The sequence below is a fragment of the Acomys russatus genome, chromosome 6, assembly GCF_903995435.1.
Source record: "Acomys russatus chromosome 6, mAcoRus1.1, whole genome shotgun sequence".
Lineage (NCBI taxonomy): Eukaryota > Metazoa > Chordata > Mammalia > Rodentia > Muridae > Acomys > Acomys russatus.
Genome location: NC_067142.1, coordinates 86,630,558 through 86,649,752, shown reverse-complemented (window position 1 = coordinate 86,649,752; position 19,195 = coordinate 86,630,558). Strand labels below are relative to the sequence as shown.

At 49.9% G+C, this 19,195-nt stretch overlaps 1 protein-coding gene across 1 annotated transcript; it reads left to right on the top strand.

Annotated features, from left to right (window-relative positions):
* Positions 1-9,738: 9,738 nt before the first annotated feature.
* On the top strand, positions 9,739-15,725 carry Sertad4 (SERTA domain containing 4). Its single transcript, XM_051148159.1, has 3 exons — positions 9,739-10,226; positions 11,677-11,792; positions 14,534-15,725. The coding sequence occupies exons 1-3, from the start codon at positions 10,052-10,054 to the stop codon at positions 15,356-15,358; spliced, it is 1,116 nt and encodes a 371-aa protein (XP_051004116.1). The 5' UTR covers positions 9,739-10,051; the 3' UTR covers positions 15,359-15,725.
* Positions 15,726-19,195: the final 3,470 nt, after the last annotated feature.

Sequence of the window (19,195 nt, the reverse complement as noted above, 5' to 3'; positions counted from 1 at the left end):
CAAGCTAGGAGTACAAAGAAATTCCAAGATGAAGCTGCCTCCAGGTACACCCCCTCCCCGAGGCTCACCTTCCTCCCAATGCTGCTTGTTGGCATAGTTCAGCACATGTGTGTTACATGCGTGCACACTGTGACAAGAGCTCTTAGTCCAGGCAAATGTCTGCAGTGAAGGGAGAGGAGAGTGAATGTGCCAATTCCCCTATGTTTTTATTAAAATAATTCCTTGTAAATGCTTGTGAAAAGGAGATGTATTTCAATAAGCCTGGTAGTAATTATTTTAGTAAATATAGACCACACTACTTAAATTCAATAAGATTTAATATTTGATAAATATAGTTAGGCACTTTGTTTTCTGCACATTTTCACATAACTGAAATTATCACTTCATTGGGACATTTAGTTCCTGTAAGCTACCAAAACTCTTCTGTAGGGTTTGATCTAAAAAAAAAAAAAAAAAAAAAAAAAAAAAAAAAAAAGCTAAAAGCAAACGTAAAGACATCAACAATCACCCATATATAAGGCTATGGGCTCGGGAAATACTGTTGGAAGAATTGTTGGTGCAGTATCTTATAAAAACACATGAGCACATGAGCAACGGAGCACACGGCTGCACACGTATACATACAAGAACACCCAGTGTGCGCGTGCACACATAACATTTGTCCCCCCAGGGCCTCACCCATCCTGCAGAGATGCTCTGGGCAACTGCGTTCCTAGTCCTCCACTGAGCTAATCTTGTTTTAAAACAGAGTCTCACTGGGAAGCTCTGGTTAGCTGGGAACTTGCTGGACAGAGCAGGCTGGAATTAAAGGTGCGCACCATTGGGCAAGGCTCACTGTGCTCGCCTCAAGTCCTGTGATGTTTTAGTCTACCTGTCACTAGCACATGAGTGGGGCTCATGTAGAAGAGAGGGGTCTTGAAATAAGCTACGAGTAACTGGTTTTGTCGAAGTTTCCCTGCCTTTTCAGATCTTATTTATCCTGGTGTGTGTGTGTGTATGTGTGTGTGTGTGTGTGTGTGTGTGTGTGTGTGTGTGTGTGTCTTAGGCAGGATGACAAAAATAAGGTTTTATAAGACTTAATTTACTTCACAACAATATAGATTCTAGTTAGCCTTAGGCCATGGTGACAACAGTCCTGTCCTTTCACGTACCTGCCTGGCCTCACCAAACTGTCTCTACTTTTAGATGAAATGGCATCTTTTTATTCAGTAGTTCGTACTGCAAGGTTAGAGCGTTTGGACCCTGCAGACCACCTGTGTGTTTAGATTTTTGGTTAACAAAAATCTGGACGGACGTGATGTGCATGCCTACTATCCCAGTACTTGGAATGGAAGTCAGGGATTAGACGTTGCAGGCCAGCCCCGGCTACACAGTACATTCAAAGCTAACCTGTGCTACAGGAAACTCTGTTTCTAAAAACAAGCTATGCCAGCCTTTCTTCACAAAGAAAGGAATAGGACATGGGGTGGGAAAGTTTCCTAGAACAGCAACAAAAAGAAAAAGAGATGCAAACAAACAAAATGATAGTTTAAAAAAAAAACTTCATAGTGCCATTTTCTCTCATTTGTTTTCTCTCATTTGTTTATTATCTCAGCTCATTATATAAAAATTAAAGGCCTGCCTCCACTGGACACACAGACACCACCCTGTGTTCCCCTTGGCTCCTACCACACAGCACAGCAATCTTCCTAGATACAGAGTTTCTAAGGCTTCAAGTTGACTTTGACCCATCCGGTGGCCTGAGCCTGGTCCTTCTTGTCATGGGTCTAAGGAGTGTTGTCCCTTCCTCCATGGAAGACTTCCTCTCTCCTCTCACCGACCAGCTCCACCCAGTGACTTGTGTGTGTGGCTGATGACTCATCTTTCCCCTGAAGTCTTTGGTGAATGCTGGTGTTTCCAGACTCCCAGTACCACACTTTAATATAACGTCAATAGCATGCCCCCCAAAAATGCCACAGAATATTTTCCATTGAAAAGGTTCCTGAGTGTGTCAGGGGAGCCCTCCTCAGCCAGTCAGTGTACTTGCTGTAAACCATTCCTGAGTACCCACTAAGGTGGGTCTCCTAAAGCAACACCCCGAGTGAGGGGCCACATATGTTACAGAATTAGCACCCAGGAATAAAACCTCACCAGCTTACATCTGAAACCATGCCATTAATTGTCAGTTGCTTTGATTAAAGTTTTTGTAATGTTATGACACTCCCATTAAAATACAAATATCCCTGAGGGAGATAACATGCAAAGCTCATTATCAACACTTTCCATCTTTGGGGGATTATTTCAAGATTATCTGATGAAATGAATCACTTTCTGCTTGTGAAGATACATGAGTAAAGAGGGTTCGGAACAAGCATAGTGCAGAATGACTTCTGTGTTGTGCTAACAGGGCATTGAGGAGAGACTGCCTGCTGCCAGGTTCCTCTCAGCCAAAAGGGTCTTTGCGCACTTTGAGACACATAACCACTAAGAGTTTATTAAACCCAAAATGTCGTTTTCAACTCTGAATAAACACATTCTTTGGGTTCTTTAGAGAACTGACCTATGCCTTTCTCTAGTTCTCTGAAAATATCTTTAGCTGACTCACTGCATCCTAAGCCTTCACCCTCGCCAGACAGAGCAGCCGCTGCCCCTGTGGATCTCCACGGCTCTGCTCCCTAGACAGCGCACAGTCTCCAGCCCCAGAGGCGGCACCCGCATTCCTTCCCAGCCTGTCTCTCCTCATTTCCTGTGGCTTTGCTTTTAGCTCTGTGGTGACTTGACCCAGTTGCCTTCCACACTTCATGTCCTCACAATCAGTGTCCCCGCCCTGGGTCATCTCATATCTATCTCCTCCTGAGGTCTCAACTCTAATGCACACCCACAGCCTTCCTTGCTGTGCTGCCGAGAGAACAGCTGAGTGCTCCAGGACCGCTGCCCCCCCCCCCCACATGGCTTGTCCTAAAGCTTAGCTTCCTGGTGCCACTCTCCACCTCAGAACCCTTTAAGGCCCTTGTTGAAATGGCACCCATCCCATCTTCCAGTGCACACTGAGATTTGGTTGCATCTCCTGTCCGCTTTGACATGCCCTCTGGTAAAACCTGAGCACTTACTGGTCCATTCGGTGAACTGGCAACTCCCTAAGTCTGGGATGGCATCCTGTTCATCTCTCCCACACCTCAGGTATCTCTCGTTCAGTTCTTGCATGTGAATAAGAAAGTAGAGAGGGTGCTTCCAGGGCAACTCTGCCAAGAAGCGACAGAGTTCTGCAAAGCCACTTCACACACTGCTGAGGTGGAAACTTTGGTCAAGCCTCTGAGCGGATTGTGGCCCCAGCACTGGCTCTCAGACTGGCGCTCTTGCACTGAAGAAAAACCGTGGCTTTCAGTGGTTTTGCAGCTCAAAGTGTTTTTAAGTTTTACAGTCAAGCACTTTTCTTGCAAACTCGCACACATGAATGTGCACACACTATGGTGATGACATCATGGCCCTCAATTGGCTGTTTATAAATCGCATTCACTCACTGCTTCACTACGACTCCCGGTCCTTAGGCCATAGCCACGCTTACATTTTGAAACAATGTTTCACATTCCATAGACACGTGACTGCCTTTTGTAGTGGTGTGCATGTTATTGCTGTCCGCAGTCGGACACTGAGTGACACTAAAAGCGAGTCAGTAGAGCTGGCACTGAGACATGCTAACAACCCAAGGTGTCTGGACAGGACAGGGTCTAGTTCCTGCACAGAGCCACAAGGGAACAGGGCTTAAGTGCAGAAATTTATATCTTAGACCAATAAAGTCTGAGACTCTGTACCCCAGGGTGCTGTGGAGTTCACCCCAGGTGCCCCAGGGTTTCCCCAGAAGGCTTGTTTTTTTTGGAGACAAAGAGCCAAAGAAGCGAGGGAATCTCATGTTGGTTCCTGGTCTCATGTTATTTCTCAATTTTATGCTTAATTTGCTCCTTTTGGTTTTATGTATTTTGACACCACTAAGTGTGTATGTGGATTCCCTATAGTCCTTTAAATGCTATAAAACTTTAATATGGGGAGATAAAAACAGTAATAAGCCATGCCTCCAAGCCCCACATTTAGTTCTTTATTTGAGCTACAGGATAAACAGTTCTGGGTTCACATTAGATCCCCAGTGTTGCACTGCTTTAAATGCAGTTGTGCCCGCCTTGCCTTCCTCCCTTCCTCAAGCTCGGGCCTCTTGCAGAATAAAGTAGAAAAGTCATCTTTAAAATTCTGAAATCCTCATCTAATACCTACATTGGCATGAAGCAGGGCAACTTAACATGGTTTGGAAAGAAGCCAAGATGAATAACCAATGCCCAATTTCAGGCATGCAGCCCTGGACTGTCTTTTGGAAAAACTGAAATACGATGGCCATAGCCTCCTGCTTTCAGAGTTGTTCTCTTGGCATCCTGATACCCTAAGAATCTTTGATGCACAAAGTTCAATAGAAACACCGTCTAAACCGGTTAGTCCTAAAGATGATTAATATATGCTGCTTTATTGAATAAAGCACATTTGCTGTATAAAAAAAAAAAAAAGGAAATTCACTTAGCTGCATGTCAGTCACCCAAAGTTTGAGTGTACAAATGAAATGGAAAACATTTATTACACAAATTTAATTACAATTCTAGGAAATAAACATGCAAATCAGACGGAGCTCAATCTGCAGCGGCTGATCCTCTCCCACCCCCCTGGCTTGCAGTCTGTGCGCCTCCTGGAATCGCAGAGACTAGGCAGTCAGAGGCCTGGCTCTTGCAGGCAGGAGGATCACAACCAATACAGTCAGCGCCTCTGGCGAAGTAGCATCCACCATCTCAAGACTTTGCCCAGGTGCCATCCCCCACCCCACACCCCGCCCCCACCCCGCGCCCCTTCCCGCTTGCTTTGTCTGCTCCACTCCTTTTAAGTCTCTTCCTTCCTTACGTGGCCTTCCATGATGGAGGGTCCCCAGACAGCAGTTATGAATTCATGTAGTTTGGGCTTTTTTGTTTTTTTAGTTTTTGTTTAAAAAAAAAAAAAAAAAAAAAAAAAAAGGCCAGCCACGCGTGATGGCACATGTCTCTAATAGTGGCACTTGGGAGGCAGAGGCAAGCAGATCTCTTTAAGTTCATGGCCAGCCAGGTCTACACCGTGAGACTCTGCCTCCAAAACAAAACAAAAAACAACAAAAACCCACACAAAAGCTAAACTCCAATTGAATCCACTACAGGAAGAGGGAGAAATCACTATTTGTCAAATAAAGTGACTTGAGCTTCTGTCACAGGCTTTCCACCAAGAGCAATCTTCTTTATTAGTTTTGTTTTGTTTTTCTTGGAGGTTGTCCCCACGGGCATCCGCACCCAGGAGCTGCCAATTCACGTGGCCACAGGACCAGTGCTGCCTTGTTACACCCGGGCTGAGGGGAAGGGAGCGGGAGGGCGGGGGAGAGCAAAGGCTCAGTCCAGCTCCGACATCTGTTTCTCATCTCCGTGTGCTGTACAGACGGAAAGAAAGTCTTTAGCAAAGGGTGGGAAAGGCACAAATTTTTTTTTCTTAAATCACACGCACACACAAAAAGAAAACTAAACCAAAATTAAAAAAAAAAAAAAAATAGACGTCTGGGCAGGTTGCAGTGAACGCTTCGGGCGCTGTAGCCCCTGCCCCGGGCGGGCTGCGCGCGTGGGGTCTCGGGCTGCGGGCGGGAGCGGCCCGCGCGGCCCCGAGGGCGGAGGCGGAGCGGGGGCGGAGGCAGGGCGGGCGGGGGCGCGGCGCCCCGCGAGCTGGCAGAGCAGTGGGAGGCGGGGAGCGCGCTTGTCAGGTTCCCTCTCGCCCCGGGGGCATCCAGCAGAGACCAGCTCGGAAATCCGCGGGGAAATGGCAAACAGGATTGACGGGTTTCTCGCGCTCCTCGCCAGACACAGCGGCTCATTTCCATAACCGTCTGCGGCGGCGGCGGCGGCGGCGGGACCTGCGGGGACCTCGGCCGCCGCGCACCGGGCCACGCCGACAGGGCCTGGGAGGCGCGTGGGCAGCGGCGGCCGCGCGGAGGACGGCGGCGGCTGGAGTGCGGGGTGCGCGGTAAGAGCCGTGACCCCAGGGCGCGCGGGGGCGGGGAAGGTCGCGCGTGGGGCTAGGGCGCAGCTGGACACAGCGGGGCGCGGGGGCGGCGCGCGTCCTCCGGGGCTGCGCGCTCTTCCAGGGAGCCGCGGCGCGCACGAGGCGACCCGGGCGGTGGACGAAGACACCCCTCCCCCGTAGCGGCGAGTCCGGTGTCCCCGGGTGCCAGGAGGGTCGGCCTGGGGTCCGGAGGCTAGGGAGGAGGCCCTGCGGGGCGCAGGGGCGGGCGCTCCGTGGAACAAGGCGCTGCTACCGGAGCTGACACCTTGTATCCCCCACCATCACCTCCCCCCGCCACCTCCTCGCCCGCCCCTGCTCCGGGCTGCGGGCGGCGCTGTCCTCGGCTCACCTCCCCGCGGGCTGTGAGGCCCACGCCCCCGCCTCTGCTAGCCTTCTCGGCCCCGCAACTTTCCCGAGCGCCCGGCCGCAGGAGCGGGGCACCGAGGTCCACCCTGGGCCCAGGAGCGCTCAGGGCGCGGGCGGCAGCGGCTCGGCGAAGGACCCTGGCAGCTGCGGGCTGGAGTGCGGCCCCGCCAGCCGCTGTGAGTCATAGCCTTGGAATCCCACCTTGGCGTGTATTTCCCATAGAAGGAAACTTGGTTTTTAGAAAGAGAGCGAATAATCATAGCCCTTATTCTTCAGGAGTGGCACTGGGCTCTAGCACCTTGGAAGACAACTTGCCTTTGTTCCCAGACACTTGGGCTGTTTACTTTTCCCGGCGGCCCGAGGGTGGTTGGACGGTGCCCTCTGTCCAGGAAAGAGACTTAAGGGCAGTGACACCAGTCTCCAGGGTGTGTCTGTGTAAGACCCTGGGTAATCGACCCGTAACACCCCAGCACCCCATCTTGGGCCTGGGCTGAGAAAGCTGACCCCAAAACTCCCCACAGGGAACCGCTGACTACCTTAGTCGCCCCCACACCTGCATTCCCAACCCCCAGTCCCCCGACCGAGAGCTCTTAGCCTCCGGGGACCGCAGCTGGCCAGTGCACTTCCAGGGACAACACCGGGACCTGCAATAAGCCCGCTGCAAAAAGCGACACCTGTCGGGTTTGAGGCGTTGAAGGGTTTTGTTCTACGCATCCAGACCCTTCCTCCGCCATCGGGTGAAGTGGACAAACAGTTGAGATCCTGTCTGGGACCACGTGGAGTCCGTAGGTGGGGAAGTCGCTTGCCTCCCCTGGACAGAGCACTGCGGTTCTCTGGCTAGCCCCGGTCACCACATGCTGTTCAGGGTTGGACTCTCATCCTCCAGCTGCCTAGAGGCGCCTTATATAAAATGCTCTGTGATTCCCAGTGTGAGAGGAAGTGGGATGGCCCTTCTGTCCTGTGCTTTAACGTCCAGTAGCCCCTGTTAGAGTCCTGGCGCCCCTGAGCCGCGGCTTTTCACACCATGCTTCATCCTGAAAACCCGAATTGTACAGAAATGCCTGTATGAGGAACGCTCGGTATAAAATGCTCACGCTTGGCTGGAGGGGCCACTCCACAGCATCACCACAGAGGCCAAACAGCTGCACGGAAACCTGCGGGCTGCAAGTTAGTGCAGCGACACTCTAGGTTTTAATCCACTCGTTTCTGATCTTCAAACAAAATCTCCGTCGTATACATCATTGTGGCTGGGTTTCGTATTAGCAGCATACGTTTGTGAACGTGGATTTCTGCATCCACGCTAGGCATCGGTGCCCAGTGCCGTAAAGCCCGGTGCCTCCTGAACACTACACTTGCCTCTAATTGGTTAACGTCAGTGTGAGTTCTAAATAGACCAGGGAGGTTCAAGTGCAGACTCTCCTCCCCGCCCCCCCCCAAATAGTTCCAGCTCATTCATGTTTTATTCCAGCTTAAATAAATCTCTTGCAGAACCCAGCCTCTCCCATTTAGGATCCTGTGTGTAAGTAACAGTTTCCAATTTGAAAAATAAAAAAAGAAAAGAAACAGCCACGCTAAAAAAATAAAATAAAATAAAATAAACCCCACTATGCCATAATTATGGAATTTCATATGTTGTAAACAATGCTAACAAATAGAAGCCCTGAGAGTCTTAACAACAGAAACGCTGCTCCCTGAGTCATTACGGCATAAACAAACTCTGGCTGCCGTCAGCAGCCCAGGGCCCATTAATGTCCTATTAAGCAGCAGTAATTGCTGCCAGGGGCCTGGAAGACCTTCTCTTTCTTTCAGGGCACGGGTTTGTCAACCTGCTTTTGTTTATATGTAATAAAAGTCCTACCAGGCAAAGGCTTGGAGCTTCTTCCCAGAATCCTCAGCGGAAGTGACATTCAGTCAGAAAGGGCCACGGTCTGGTCTGATCCCAGCTGTGACACTTCTGGATACAGGTGTCTTTCAGACAAGGCTAAGACATGGCTTCCTGAGTCTTTAGGGGCTACAGAATTTGAGGGTAAAAGAGACCAAAGGGATGAGTTTGTTAAATTGGTGGAGACAAAATTTCTTTGTTGATGTCTGAAAGGGTAAAATAGATGACATCGCTCACCATTTCTTGATAGATAATTATTTTACACACACACACACACACACACACACACACACACACTTTTCCTAAGGCGTTTCTAATATCTCTTTGGAAAGAAAATGGAAGGGTACACTTGAGGCCCAAGTCAGCCATATTGCACCCACTGATTAGAGACCCTGCCCTGCCTTCCTCAGGCTGAGGCTGAACTGAGACCACAGGTGCCTGGTGAGAGACAGTCTGCTGCCAGCCGTTCTGGCATCCAGAGGACTGCCACGCTGCTGAACCTACGTCCTCCCCTTTCTCCTGGAAGTGCACAGGTGTCATAACATGTGGGGAATAATATTCTCCATGAGGCAGTGGCAAGTTCACCCTTGCCCTAGCCAGAAGGCAGAGAATGAACTGGGCTCCTGCTGTATTGGAAGGAAAAAAATCCATCTTCAGCAGGCAAGCCTGGTGACAGTTCTTAAAACACAAGCAAGCCATGCAGGCCTGGATACCCTGAAGGTGCCAGGTCGCCCTCCAGCGTGCGGCCCCAGGGTCTTGCTGTTGCTGGCCCGGACTGTGGGACTGTGGAACTGAAGCCTGGATTACCCAGGATCAGAGTCTGGGAACATCACAGAGGACCAGAGAGGCCTGAGGTCAGGGCAGGAGCCAGGGAGGAGGGAGGGCAGTGATGCGTTGACTCTTGGAAAGTTCCTGCCTTGCATCTGGCTTCGCAGTTTAAAGAGTTGCTGGCTGCCTCTGCCCGAAGCCCTGGCTCCTGTTTAATATTCTGCTGCTTGGTTGATGTTGTGCTTGGCTCCTGTGGGACTGCATCTCACGGCTGGAAACTGGAGCCAATTTTCTGTCTTCATCTCGGAGTGTTTTGACTGGAGGCAGATCCAGTTCAGGCCGATCAGGGCTGTGGAAACAACTACCGAGTGTCTGTCTGCTTCACCCTGGGAGGAGAGAGTGGGGGAAACCCTGGGTGGAGAGGAGGAACTGGGAAGAGAGGAGAGAGCTGGGAAAGAGACTTGGCCTCGGCAAGTGTTGGGAAGACCCTGGGGACTTCTGCCCCGCTTTCCCGACTGATTATCAGATCTGGGTCTCCGAGGGGCTCGAGTAGAAAATTGATTTCACCTTGTTAGTAGAAGGGAGGCAGGGGTGTTCTGGCCCTTCCTCTTAGAGGTATGTTTGAAAGGTCGGGAGGAAAATGCAACCGGGAGGCAGAGCAGCTTGTCTGAGAGGCTGAGGGGATCTAAGAACAATAAGGAACCGGTTCTAAAGATCCACCCTGAAATGCAGGTTGGTGATCCCCGAGGCTGAGCTGACAGCAGCCAGAGCTTGCTAAGGTTTCCTTGGAAAAGTAATCACATGGTTTGGGGTGAAGGGGAGGGACAGGAAGTAAAATTTCTTCCAGCACAGAAAGATGCTGAGCGCTTCCTCGGGCTGGCTCCTAACTGGGCTTCTTTATCTACCCAACCCTGACCCCTCTATCCCCCAGATCTGAGGCCGTCAGAGATGACGCTGGTTCTGTCCAGGAATAGATTCTGCGAGCCCATGGTCTCAGAAGGAGCTGCTGAAATTGCTGGGTACCAAACGCTATGGGAGGCTGACAGCTACAGAGGTGCGAGCCCCCCGGGGCCAGCACAGGTTCCTTCTCAGGGAGACCAGGGAGCCAGCCCACAACTGGCAGGTACTGCCTTTCGCCTTCTCCTTAGCGGGTGGTGTCTCCTCACGCCATGGAGTGGGCCTCCTTGGGAAACCCTAGTTAAATTTCAGAAGCCTGCAGTCTGCCTGCTGTGGACATCCTGGAACAGCAGGGTTTCTTAAAAAGATGTATTTATTTATTTATTTATTTATTTATTTATTTATTTATTTATTATGTATACAGTGCTATGCCTGCATACCTGCCTGCCCACCAGAAGAGGGCACACAATCTCACTATAGATAGTTGTGAGCCACCATGTGGTTGCTAGGAATTGAACTCAGGACCTGTAGAAGAGTAGGCGGTGCTCTTAACCTCTGAGCCATCTCCAGCCCCACTGGAACAGAATTTTTAAAGGACCTGAACTAGATACCAAAAGTCTGGCCTTGGACCCGTGGAAATGAATGATCAAAGGCTCCACAGCCTGAGCTCCATCCCACAATGCATCTCCTGCCACAGCGTCAAGCTGCTGCATTGTGGACCAAATGGTTGACAAGAAAATAGAAATATATCCTTCCTTTGAGTTTTTACTCAGTAATAAATCTGGTTGGTGTTTTGCTTTTTGTTTTATTTTTTGCTTTTGTTTTTCAGGACAGGATTTGGCTATCCCAGACTTGCTTTATAGACCAGGCTGGCCTTGAACTCACAAAGATCCTCCTGCCTCTGCTTCCCTGGGTACTGGGACTACAGGCGTGCATCACCACACCCAATTGGCTTTGGGGTTTTGTTTTTTGTTTTTGATTTTGATAATTTTTTTTTTCGAGACATAGTTTCTCTGTGTAGCCTTGGCTGTCCTAGACTCACTTTGTAGACCAGGCTGGCCTTGAACTCACAGCGATCCACCCGCCTCTGCCTCCTGAGTGCTGGAACTACAGGCGTGCATCACCACACCCAATTGGCTTTTGTTTTTTAAAAGACCTGGAATATAAACTTTATGAAAATCTGGTTCCTGAAAATGTTTTAAAGTACTCAAAGAAGTGGAACAGAATTTAATTACTCCAAATTTTAAACTTTAATATTTAGCTTTGTATTTCTAAAGAAAAACCGTTATAAATTCCACATATAAGTCTGCGTTTGTTTACCAGATCTGAAAGTGACTTATCTCCCGCCTGTGTGAGGTGTCTAAGTACATGTTAGTATCACTTCAGATCGGTCACAGGCCCCACTACCACCCGAGGATTCTGCCGTTGGCTTAGGCAGAGTACTTAGAAAATGATGGACGGTGGGTGACACTTCTCTCTCATTCTGCCTGGAAATCTTTTACCTTCCCAGGCTCGCAGGATTCCATCTGATAGCAACTATGAGGACAAATGTTTGTTTTTCATCACTGCGTGTACAGACAGGGTTGTAGCCACTAGAGGCAAAGGGAGTGAAAGCATGTTCCTTGGAGAACCGCTGGCAGGCTTGTGTCATTTGTCTGTCTGATTTGTTACCACAGGATCACATTACCGGGGAAATCCAAGTCCGACAAGCACGTCCAAGGTCGCACACTTCAAGAGAAAGCATGCGGGAGAGGAGGATGCCCACCCACCACTCAGCAGCTGCAGCCATAAAGTATGTTACTCCGTCAGCAGCTTCGCTGGTCCTCACACGAACCATCCCAGACAGCAAACTGTTCCACCCACGCAATAGAAGAGAGCCGCTTCTTTGTGAGGCCGCATGAATCGCTGTCATCTTTTGGGGGAACCTGTACTGGATAGTTTTATGTCAGTTTGTCACACTGTAAAGTCATCTGAGAGCAGGGAACGTCAAGTGAGGGGGAAAAAAAAAAGCGCCTCCTTAAGATCCTGCTGCCTCAAGTCTATCGGGCAGTGATTGATGGGCGGGGCCCAGCCCACTGTGGGCGGGGCCATCCCTGGGCTGGTGGTCCTGGGTTCTATATGAAAGCAGGCTGAGCAAGCCATGAGGAGCAAGCCGGTGAGCAGCACCCTCCACGGCCTCTGCCTCAGCTCCTGCCTGCAGGTTCCTGCCCTGTTTGAGCTCCCGTCCTGACTTCCTTTAAGCAGTGAACTGTGCTGTGGAAAGGTGAGATGGATAAACCCTTTCCCCCCAGGTTGCTTTCTTTGTGGTGTTTTATTACAGCAATAGAAACCCTAACTAGGACGGGGCCTGTGTTTCTTTTCACAAGTCCTTGAAGAAGGAACTAGAAAAAAATTCTTTGCCCAGAAATAATAAAGCTATGTAAGAAAGCGCACAGCTTTTTGCCTGGGATTTAATATTCCCAGGCTGAGAGCTAGGCCGGCTCTGCGGCATCGCGTGTTGGGAGATGCGCGTGGCTCCGAGGCCACCGCTGTGTGTTGGTTGGGTGCTTATCCAGGATTGCCCTGACGACCTGGGCATGGAGGAGTCAGGGTCTCATCCTTGGGTGTGTGTGCATAGCGGGCGTGTGTGCATAGCGGGCGGGTGTGCATAGCGGGCGTGTGTGCATAGCCGGCGTGTGTGCATAGCCGGCTTGTGTGCATAGCGGGCGGGTGTGCATAGCGGGCGGGTGTGCATAGCGGGTGGGTGTGCATAGTGGGCACACTGTTCATCCTACATCTTAACGCATGTCAGGATTGTTAAAATTCAGTATTAATTTGGTCCAAGGAAGGACCAAAGATGGCTGCTGTTGTTGTTGTTTGTTTGTTTTTGGACACAAGTGAAGAAATAACACAGTAGAGAAAGTGCATAGAGTTAAGAACCAGGCATCTAAGCGTCAGCTCTTTTCTCTGTGGTACCTTCCCTCCAGAGCCCCTCTGAGCTCAGCAAGGAGGAGCCAGAGCCGAGTGGCCAGATGTTGAGCTCCACAGTTGCTGCTCTGCTTCCATTGGCTCCCTGACCCCACCCAGCCCATATGTTCTGTCTCCCCGCCCCCACCTTCCCGTCAGTGTTGCTCTTGCCTGTTTGTAAAAAGGCACCGTATTTATCTCTTTCATTTCCGTGTTGTGGCTGTGTGAGGTTTCCAGTTGCTACTGGGGTGTGTGGGGTGTGATGGCACCGCCTGTAACACTAGGAGGCCTGGCAGGAGGGTGATGCGAGCTCAGTCTGGGGTACATTGTGAGTTCCAGGGCAGTCCAGGCTACATAGCAAGGCCATGTCTCATTTCTTACAATGTAGACAGCCTCACACAGACCAGGATTGCATCCCCCACCTCACTCCCAGCTTCTCTCTGCCGCTCTTTTCCACCAGTCCCACAAATAAATTGGTCCCTCACTTGTTGGGTCCTGCCTGGGTTGAGCCTCATTGACTGCAAGTCCCCTCTTAGCAAACAAGGCAGGTCACGGGTGTGTAGCCCTGCAGTGATCCTCCATAGTACAATCCAGACTCTGATATGTGCCCATTAGAACCTGCATCTGAAGAAACACATACTGGGGCTGAAGAGATGGTTCAGCAGTTAAGAGCACTGGCTGCCCTTGCAGAGGACCTGGGTTCTGTTTCTAGCACCCATTTTGCATCTCAGAACTGGGTTTAAGTCCAGTTCCAAGGAATCCAGTGCCCTCTTCCCACCTCTTGGGCGTGAGGACTGAGCACTCAGCCAGTGCACAGACAAACATGCTGGCAAACACTCACATACATAAAAGTGATTTTCCAGCCAGTAGGGGGTGGCACAGGCCTTAATCCCAGCGTCCAGGTGGCAGAGGCAGGCAGATCTCTGTGAGTTTAAGGCTACCTTGGTCTACATAATCAGTTCCAGGATATACAATAGGGAGACTCGGTCTCAAAAACTAAATCAACAACAATAGTAATATAAATATTTTTAAAATAGATAAATTTAAAAGCATGCTGCTGCTGGGCGTGGTGGCACACGCCTTTAATCCCAGCACTCGGGAGGCAGAGGCAGGTGGATCACTGTGAGTTCGAGGCCAGCCTGGTCTCCAAAGTGAGTCCAGGACAGCCAAGGCTACACAGAGAGACCCTGTCTCGAAAAACCAAAAAGAATAAAAAATAAAATAAAAGCATGCTGCTGTGAAATGCATGAGTGTGCCTCTGCACAAATAAGGTGTGTGAAATTCAGCTTGATATGTTTCACCCAGAGCACCCCTGGTCACTGACAGCCAGGTCAACCTGAATCCTCTGTGTGTGGCTTCGGGGACCCCCACAGCAGCTGCTAACCTGACCTCTGACAGCTCACGTTGGCTGTGTCTGGTGTCCCCGTCACTGTGACTGAGCCAATGGCTGGGCGCTGCTCGGTCAGCACCAGGGAGCCAGGAACAAGAGGGGATTGGGGCGACCCTGGCAGTAGGGCCAGCCTCTGGCCGGGTGATGGTGTCTTCGCACACTTCGTTTTCTAAGCGTCCCTCTGTCTCTGGTTCCAGACCGTCTCCGTTTTCGAGGAGCGAGCACACGTCCTTTACATGTCCTTGGAGAAGCTGAGGTTCATAGATGACCCGGAAGTGTACCTACGCAGATCTGTCCTCATCAACAACCTGATGAAGAGGATCCACGGGGAGATCCTGATGCAGAACAGCTGGTGCCTCCCCGCCTGCTCCCTGGGCGGCACCTCTGCCCAAGAGTGGTTCCTGGCTCAAGACTGTCCGTACCGGAAACGGCCCCGGGTGGCCAAGGAGGAGTGGGAAAAGTTCCACACTTGCTGTTTTTACCAGGAGTGCGGTGGCCACTGCCTGAATCTACCCGTTTCTGCCAGTGCCGGCGTTGGAAGCTCCTTGGCTGCTCCCGGGGCCACTTCCACCTCTTCCTCCCCCCTCCCGTCCCCCTCTTCTTCCTCCTCCACTTCCTCCTCCTCATCTTCCTCTTCCTCCTCCCCTACTTCCCCTCTGCCCTTGCCTACTTGTTCCCACCACTTGGACTCTGATATAGGTGGTGGACCTATTTACAAGAGCCAGATACCTGCCAATGAAATTTTTGTCACTAACATTAGGTCACTTGGTGTCCAGGAAAAGGCCAAATTCAACAACGATGGGAAACTGAGTCAGGAACCCAGCAGAGATGGCGACGCCCTCAGCCAGGAACCTGTGGGAAATGACCTTGATTTTGAGTGCAAAAGCCAATTTTATGATTATTTTGAGACTGGCTACAATGAGAAAAACCATGTGAATGAGTCTTGGAAAAAGTCTTTGAGGAAAAAGGAGCTCTCCTCCCCCAGCAACAAACTGTGCTGCAGCCGAGGAAGTAAGGTGTGACTGCCCTCCACCGGCACGCGGGAGCACACACAGCATGGCCGAGTTTTACTTTGAGTGGATTTTGTAGTTTTGTACAAACCGATACAATTACGCAGTGACCGCGCCGTGTTGTTTCACTGCCCGGAGAGCAGATTGCACAAAACGTGTACAGGAGGCAGCCACAAGCCACTTATTAATGTGATTTTTGCCAAGGAAAGCTAACTTCATGTTTAAAAGTATATCTTAGTTTTCTTTAAAAAGAAACTCCGTAGATGAGACAGAGGACAGCGTGCCCTTGTTATATTCCCACCGCCCCTCCAAGGAGCCTGCTGCTAGCCAAGTTACACATGTCTGCCAGTTGATGAGGTAGTCGTTTGGTAAACAAGCCAGCAGAGACGCCTGCTCCTATATGGTACAGTGTTTTCTTTTCCTGAGTAAAAGGCTGAAGACAGGAAGCCGGATGGAACGGTTCCGTGAGCTCCGACATGCGTGTACTGGACTAGTTGGGACGGAATGAAGCACACGTGGCAGGGCGGCAACCGAGGATCTGCGCCGATGCTCCCTGAAGGCTGACTTGCCTGTGATGGCCTGTGGGTGGCCAGAGAGCTGGTGTACAGGCCCGTCTTTGATGGGGGGAGTAGGGAGGTGGCGTACAGGGGCGTCTCGGTGATGGGGAAATAGGGAGGTGGCATACAGGGCAATCTTGGGTGCCTTACTTTATCTTAATTTTTGCCAATGTGAAAATTAAGGATAAACCAGAGTTACAGCAGGGATTTAACAAATAGGAAAAAAACACACAGGGTGGATCCACGCGATTGGAAACTTAACTTCGAACTATTGTGTTCTGCTTTTGATTCACCATCTTCTTTTCCTTTGTTTTTGACGCCCAGTGGCTGTGGGGCTGATATTTTGGGTAGAGGTGGAGGAGACAGTAGGAAGGCCATTAGGAATGGGGGGAAAAAGCGCCTGGGCTATTCCATGCCAACGGGTGGTTGCCGGGTCTGGGCTTTCCCAATGTTGGGTTGTTTTGTTTTCTTGTCCAGTGATGTTCACAGCCCATGGCATGCGTTATACTTTGACCTGTTTTGCATCATTCCATGCGTTTAGACTCTTAAGAGCATGTGGTTTCTATATATGACTTTCGCTGTTGATTGAGAAGCACAAAGCTAATAGGTGACGTGGTGATCAATACGTTCTTAAAGAATGTAAAGGCTGTAGGTTGCGGAGCGTTATTTTGGAGAAATGGGACGCTGTCGTCATCGTCACTGTGCGTTTGGCCAACACATTACTCAACGATACCTTGAATTTGCGCGTCGGCGAGTGTCCCCGCCGGCACTCTGGACCAGTCCCACCAGCGTGAACTGCAGTCCCGTTCCCAAGGCCAAGGATTGGTCTACGTGACTGGGTCCTTTTAAAACAGTTACTCACAGGAACGAAATGCCCAATGGAGGGAATCCGTAAGTTCTCCCACTTTCTCCAAGATGAAGCTTTTTTTTTAAACTATTGCTATTAATATTAAATAGGTCTCATTCATACAGTGTATGAGTAGATCGTCTGGGCACTTGTCCGCAAGGACCAATTTTTAAAACATGTTCCTGTGTTATGGCTGAATAGTCTAGTAATGTTTTGTCCTTTATTTTCAATATTCGATGAACATTTTGGTGTTGAAAATTTAGGTGATAGGTGCTTGTACAAGGCTGTGTTGTAATAAAGTGAGGTTTTCTTGATATATATTTATTAAAATGATCAAAATTCATTATGTTTTTACAAATTTCATTTTAGTGGCTATTTCTCTTTTTCATGCTTCTCTCTATAAAAACAAAAAAAACCTTCAGAATGTCTAGGAACAGTGTGGCTGGCAGCCACCGGGTGTTTAAACAGGGAAAGCTCATAGGAAGGAGCTCAAGCCTGAGCTCTGTGAAATGTCAGGTTAGGAAGATGCCCCGTCTGAGCAGTGTTAACAGCCAGGGGACTGCGTTCGTGTTTTATCTGATAAAGAGGGAGGTCTGGTTGAAGGCAAATTAATTTGTCAAACATATCAACTGCCTTGCAAGTGTAGTGCTGCACAGGGATCTAATTGTGAGGGACTGGCTTTGCCCCCTTTCCTTCTTCGACTCCAGCGTCTCCAGACATTGTGGTCTTGGTGTGCTCATCCTGTGGTATTTGGGGAGCAGGGTTAAGACAAGGGCCCTACTCTATGGTCCAGGCTGACCCAAGCTCCTCCTGCCAGGATCTCAGATGCTGACCCAGCCCAGTGAGATGGTGGTTTTTGACAGTGCGCATGTGAGCAGGTTGATGTGTCTGCTCTGCAGAATGCAGTAGACTCACTCATGTACAGCACTAGACTCTGTTCCTGTTAGTCCTTCGGGGTTTGTTTCTAGGACATTTCCAGAATACTGAAAAAACAAAAACAACAAACAAACAAAAAAACCCTCTTTTTCTAAAACAAACAAGCACACAAAAGGCCCCTGGATCATGGCAATGACGTCATCAGTGTGAATGCATGAGTGCTTCCTGTCTGCCTCCTGATTCTCAGCACTGTGACAGCCACCCAAGCAGTGGTAGCTAGGTCTCCCCAGTGGCCAAGCCACTCCAGTCGTGAACCCTCAGCTGGGCTCTTTGTGACTCTTAGACACATAAGTAAGCTGGGTGTGGTGGCCTGAGGGTCCCTGGAGGTTTTTGACGGGTCCCCCTAGCCTACTCGGTGAGCTCAAGCCACTGAGAGACCTTGTCTCAAAAAACAAAAAGGACAGTTCCTGAAACCCAATGCTTGAGGCTGACCTCTGGCCTCCACAGGCATAAGCACGCATGTGCACACGCGCGTGTACCCACACGTGCACCTGCAACTGCACACACTTGAACACAGGCATGAAAGCACACAAATTCATTTGGGAAAAAAAACCAACCAAATAACCCAAGTGGTCCTGAATTGCTTGAAGCGCAGCTGCCTAGCGTGCTCTGCTCTGAGTTCAGACCCCCTCACTGCATGGGCAGCGTGGCCCACACACCTGTAATCCCAGCTGGAGCGGTGGACATGAGAGCACCAAAGTTCAACTTTGTGACAAGTAGGGCAAACATGAAGCCAGCTGGGATACTTCAGGTCAGGTCTAAAAAAAAAAAAAAAAGAAAGAAAAGAAACAGTTAAGCCTGGCACACTCTGGGAGGCAGGAGGCAGAGGCATCTCTGTGAGTTTGAGGCCAGCCTGGTCTACAAAACAAGGCCAGGACTGCCAAAGCTACACAGAGAAAGCCTGTCTCAAAACTAACTAAATAAATTAATAAATTCAAAAAAAGAAAAAAGAAAGAGAAAAGTCCTCTACACATCACCCCCTGCAATTCTGTGGCATGTTTGTATGCTGTCATTCTTGTCCCTTCCTTTTCCAACCATGGGCAGTTGTAGAAGACAACCCGACAGCATTATCTGCCCCCATTTTTTTCCTTTCCTTTTCCTTCCTGTCTTCTTTCCTTCCTTCCTTCTTTCTTTCTCTTCCCTTTTTCTTTCTTTCTTTTTATTTTTTTGGGTTTTCGAGACAGCGTTCCACTGTGTAGCCTTGACTGTCCTGGACTGGCTTTGTGGACCAGACTGGCCTCGAACTCACAGCGATTCACCTGCCTCTGCCTCCCAAATGCTGGGATTAAAGGTGTGAGCCACCACAACCTGGCCTCTTTTTTTTTTTTTTTTTTTTTTTTTTTGAGACAGGGTCTCTCTATGTAGCCCTGGCTGTCCCAGAACACTCTCTATAGAGTAGCCTGGCCTTGAACTCAGAGCTCCACATGCCCGTGCTTCCCAAGGGCTCTGTTTCACAGCGTGTCCCTCCACACCCGTCTGCCCAAACTCTTGAAACCCTGTTACCTGCAC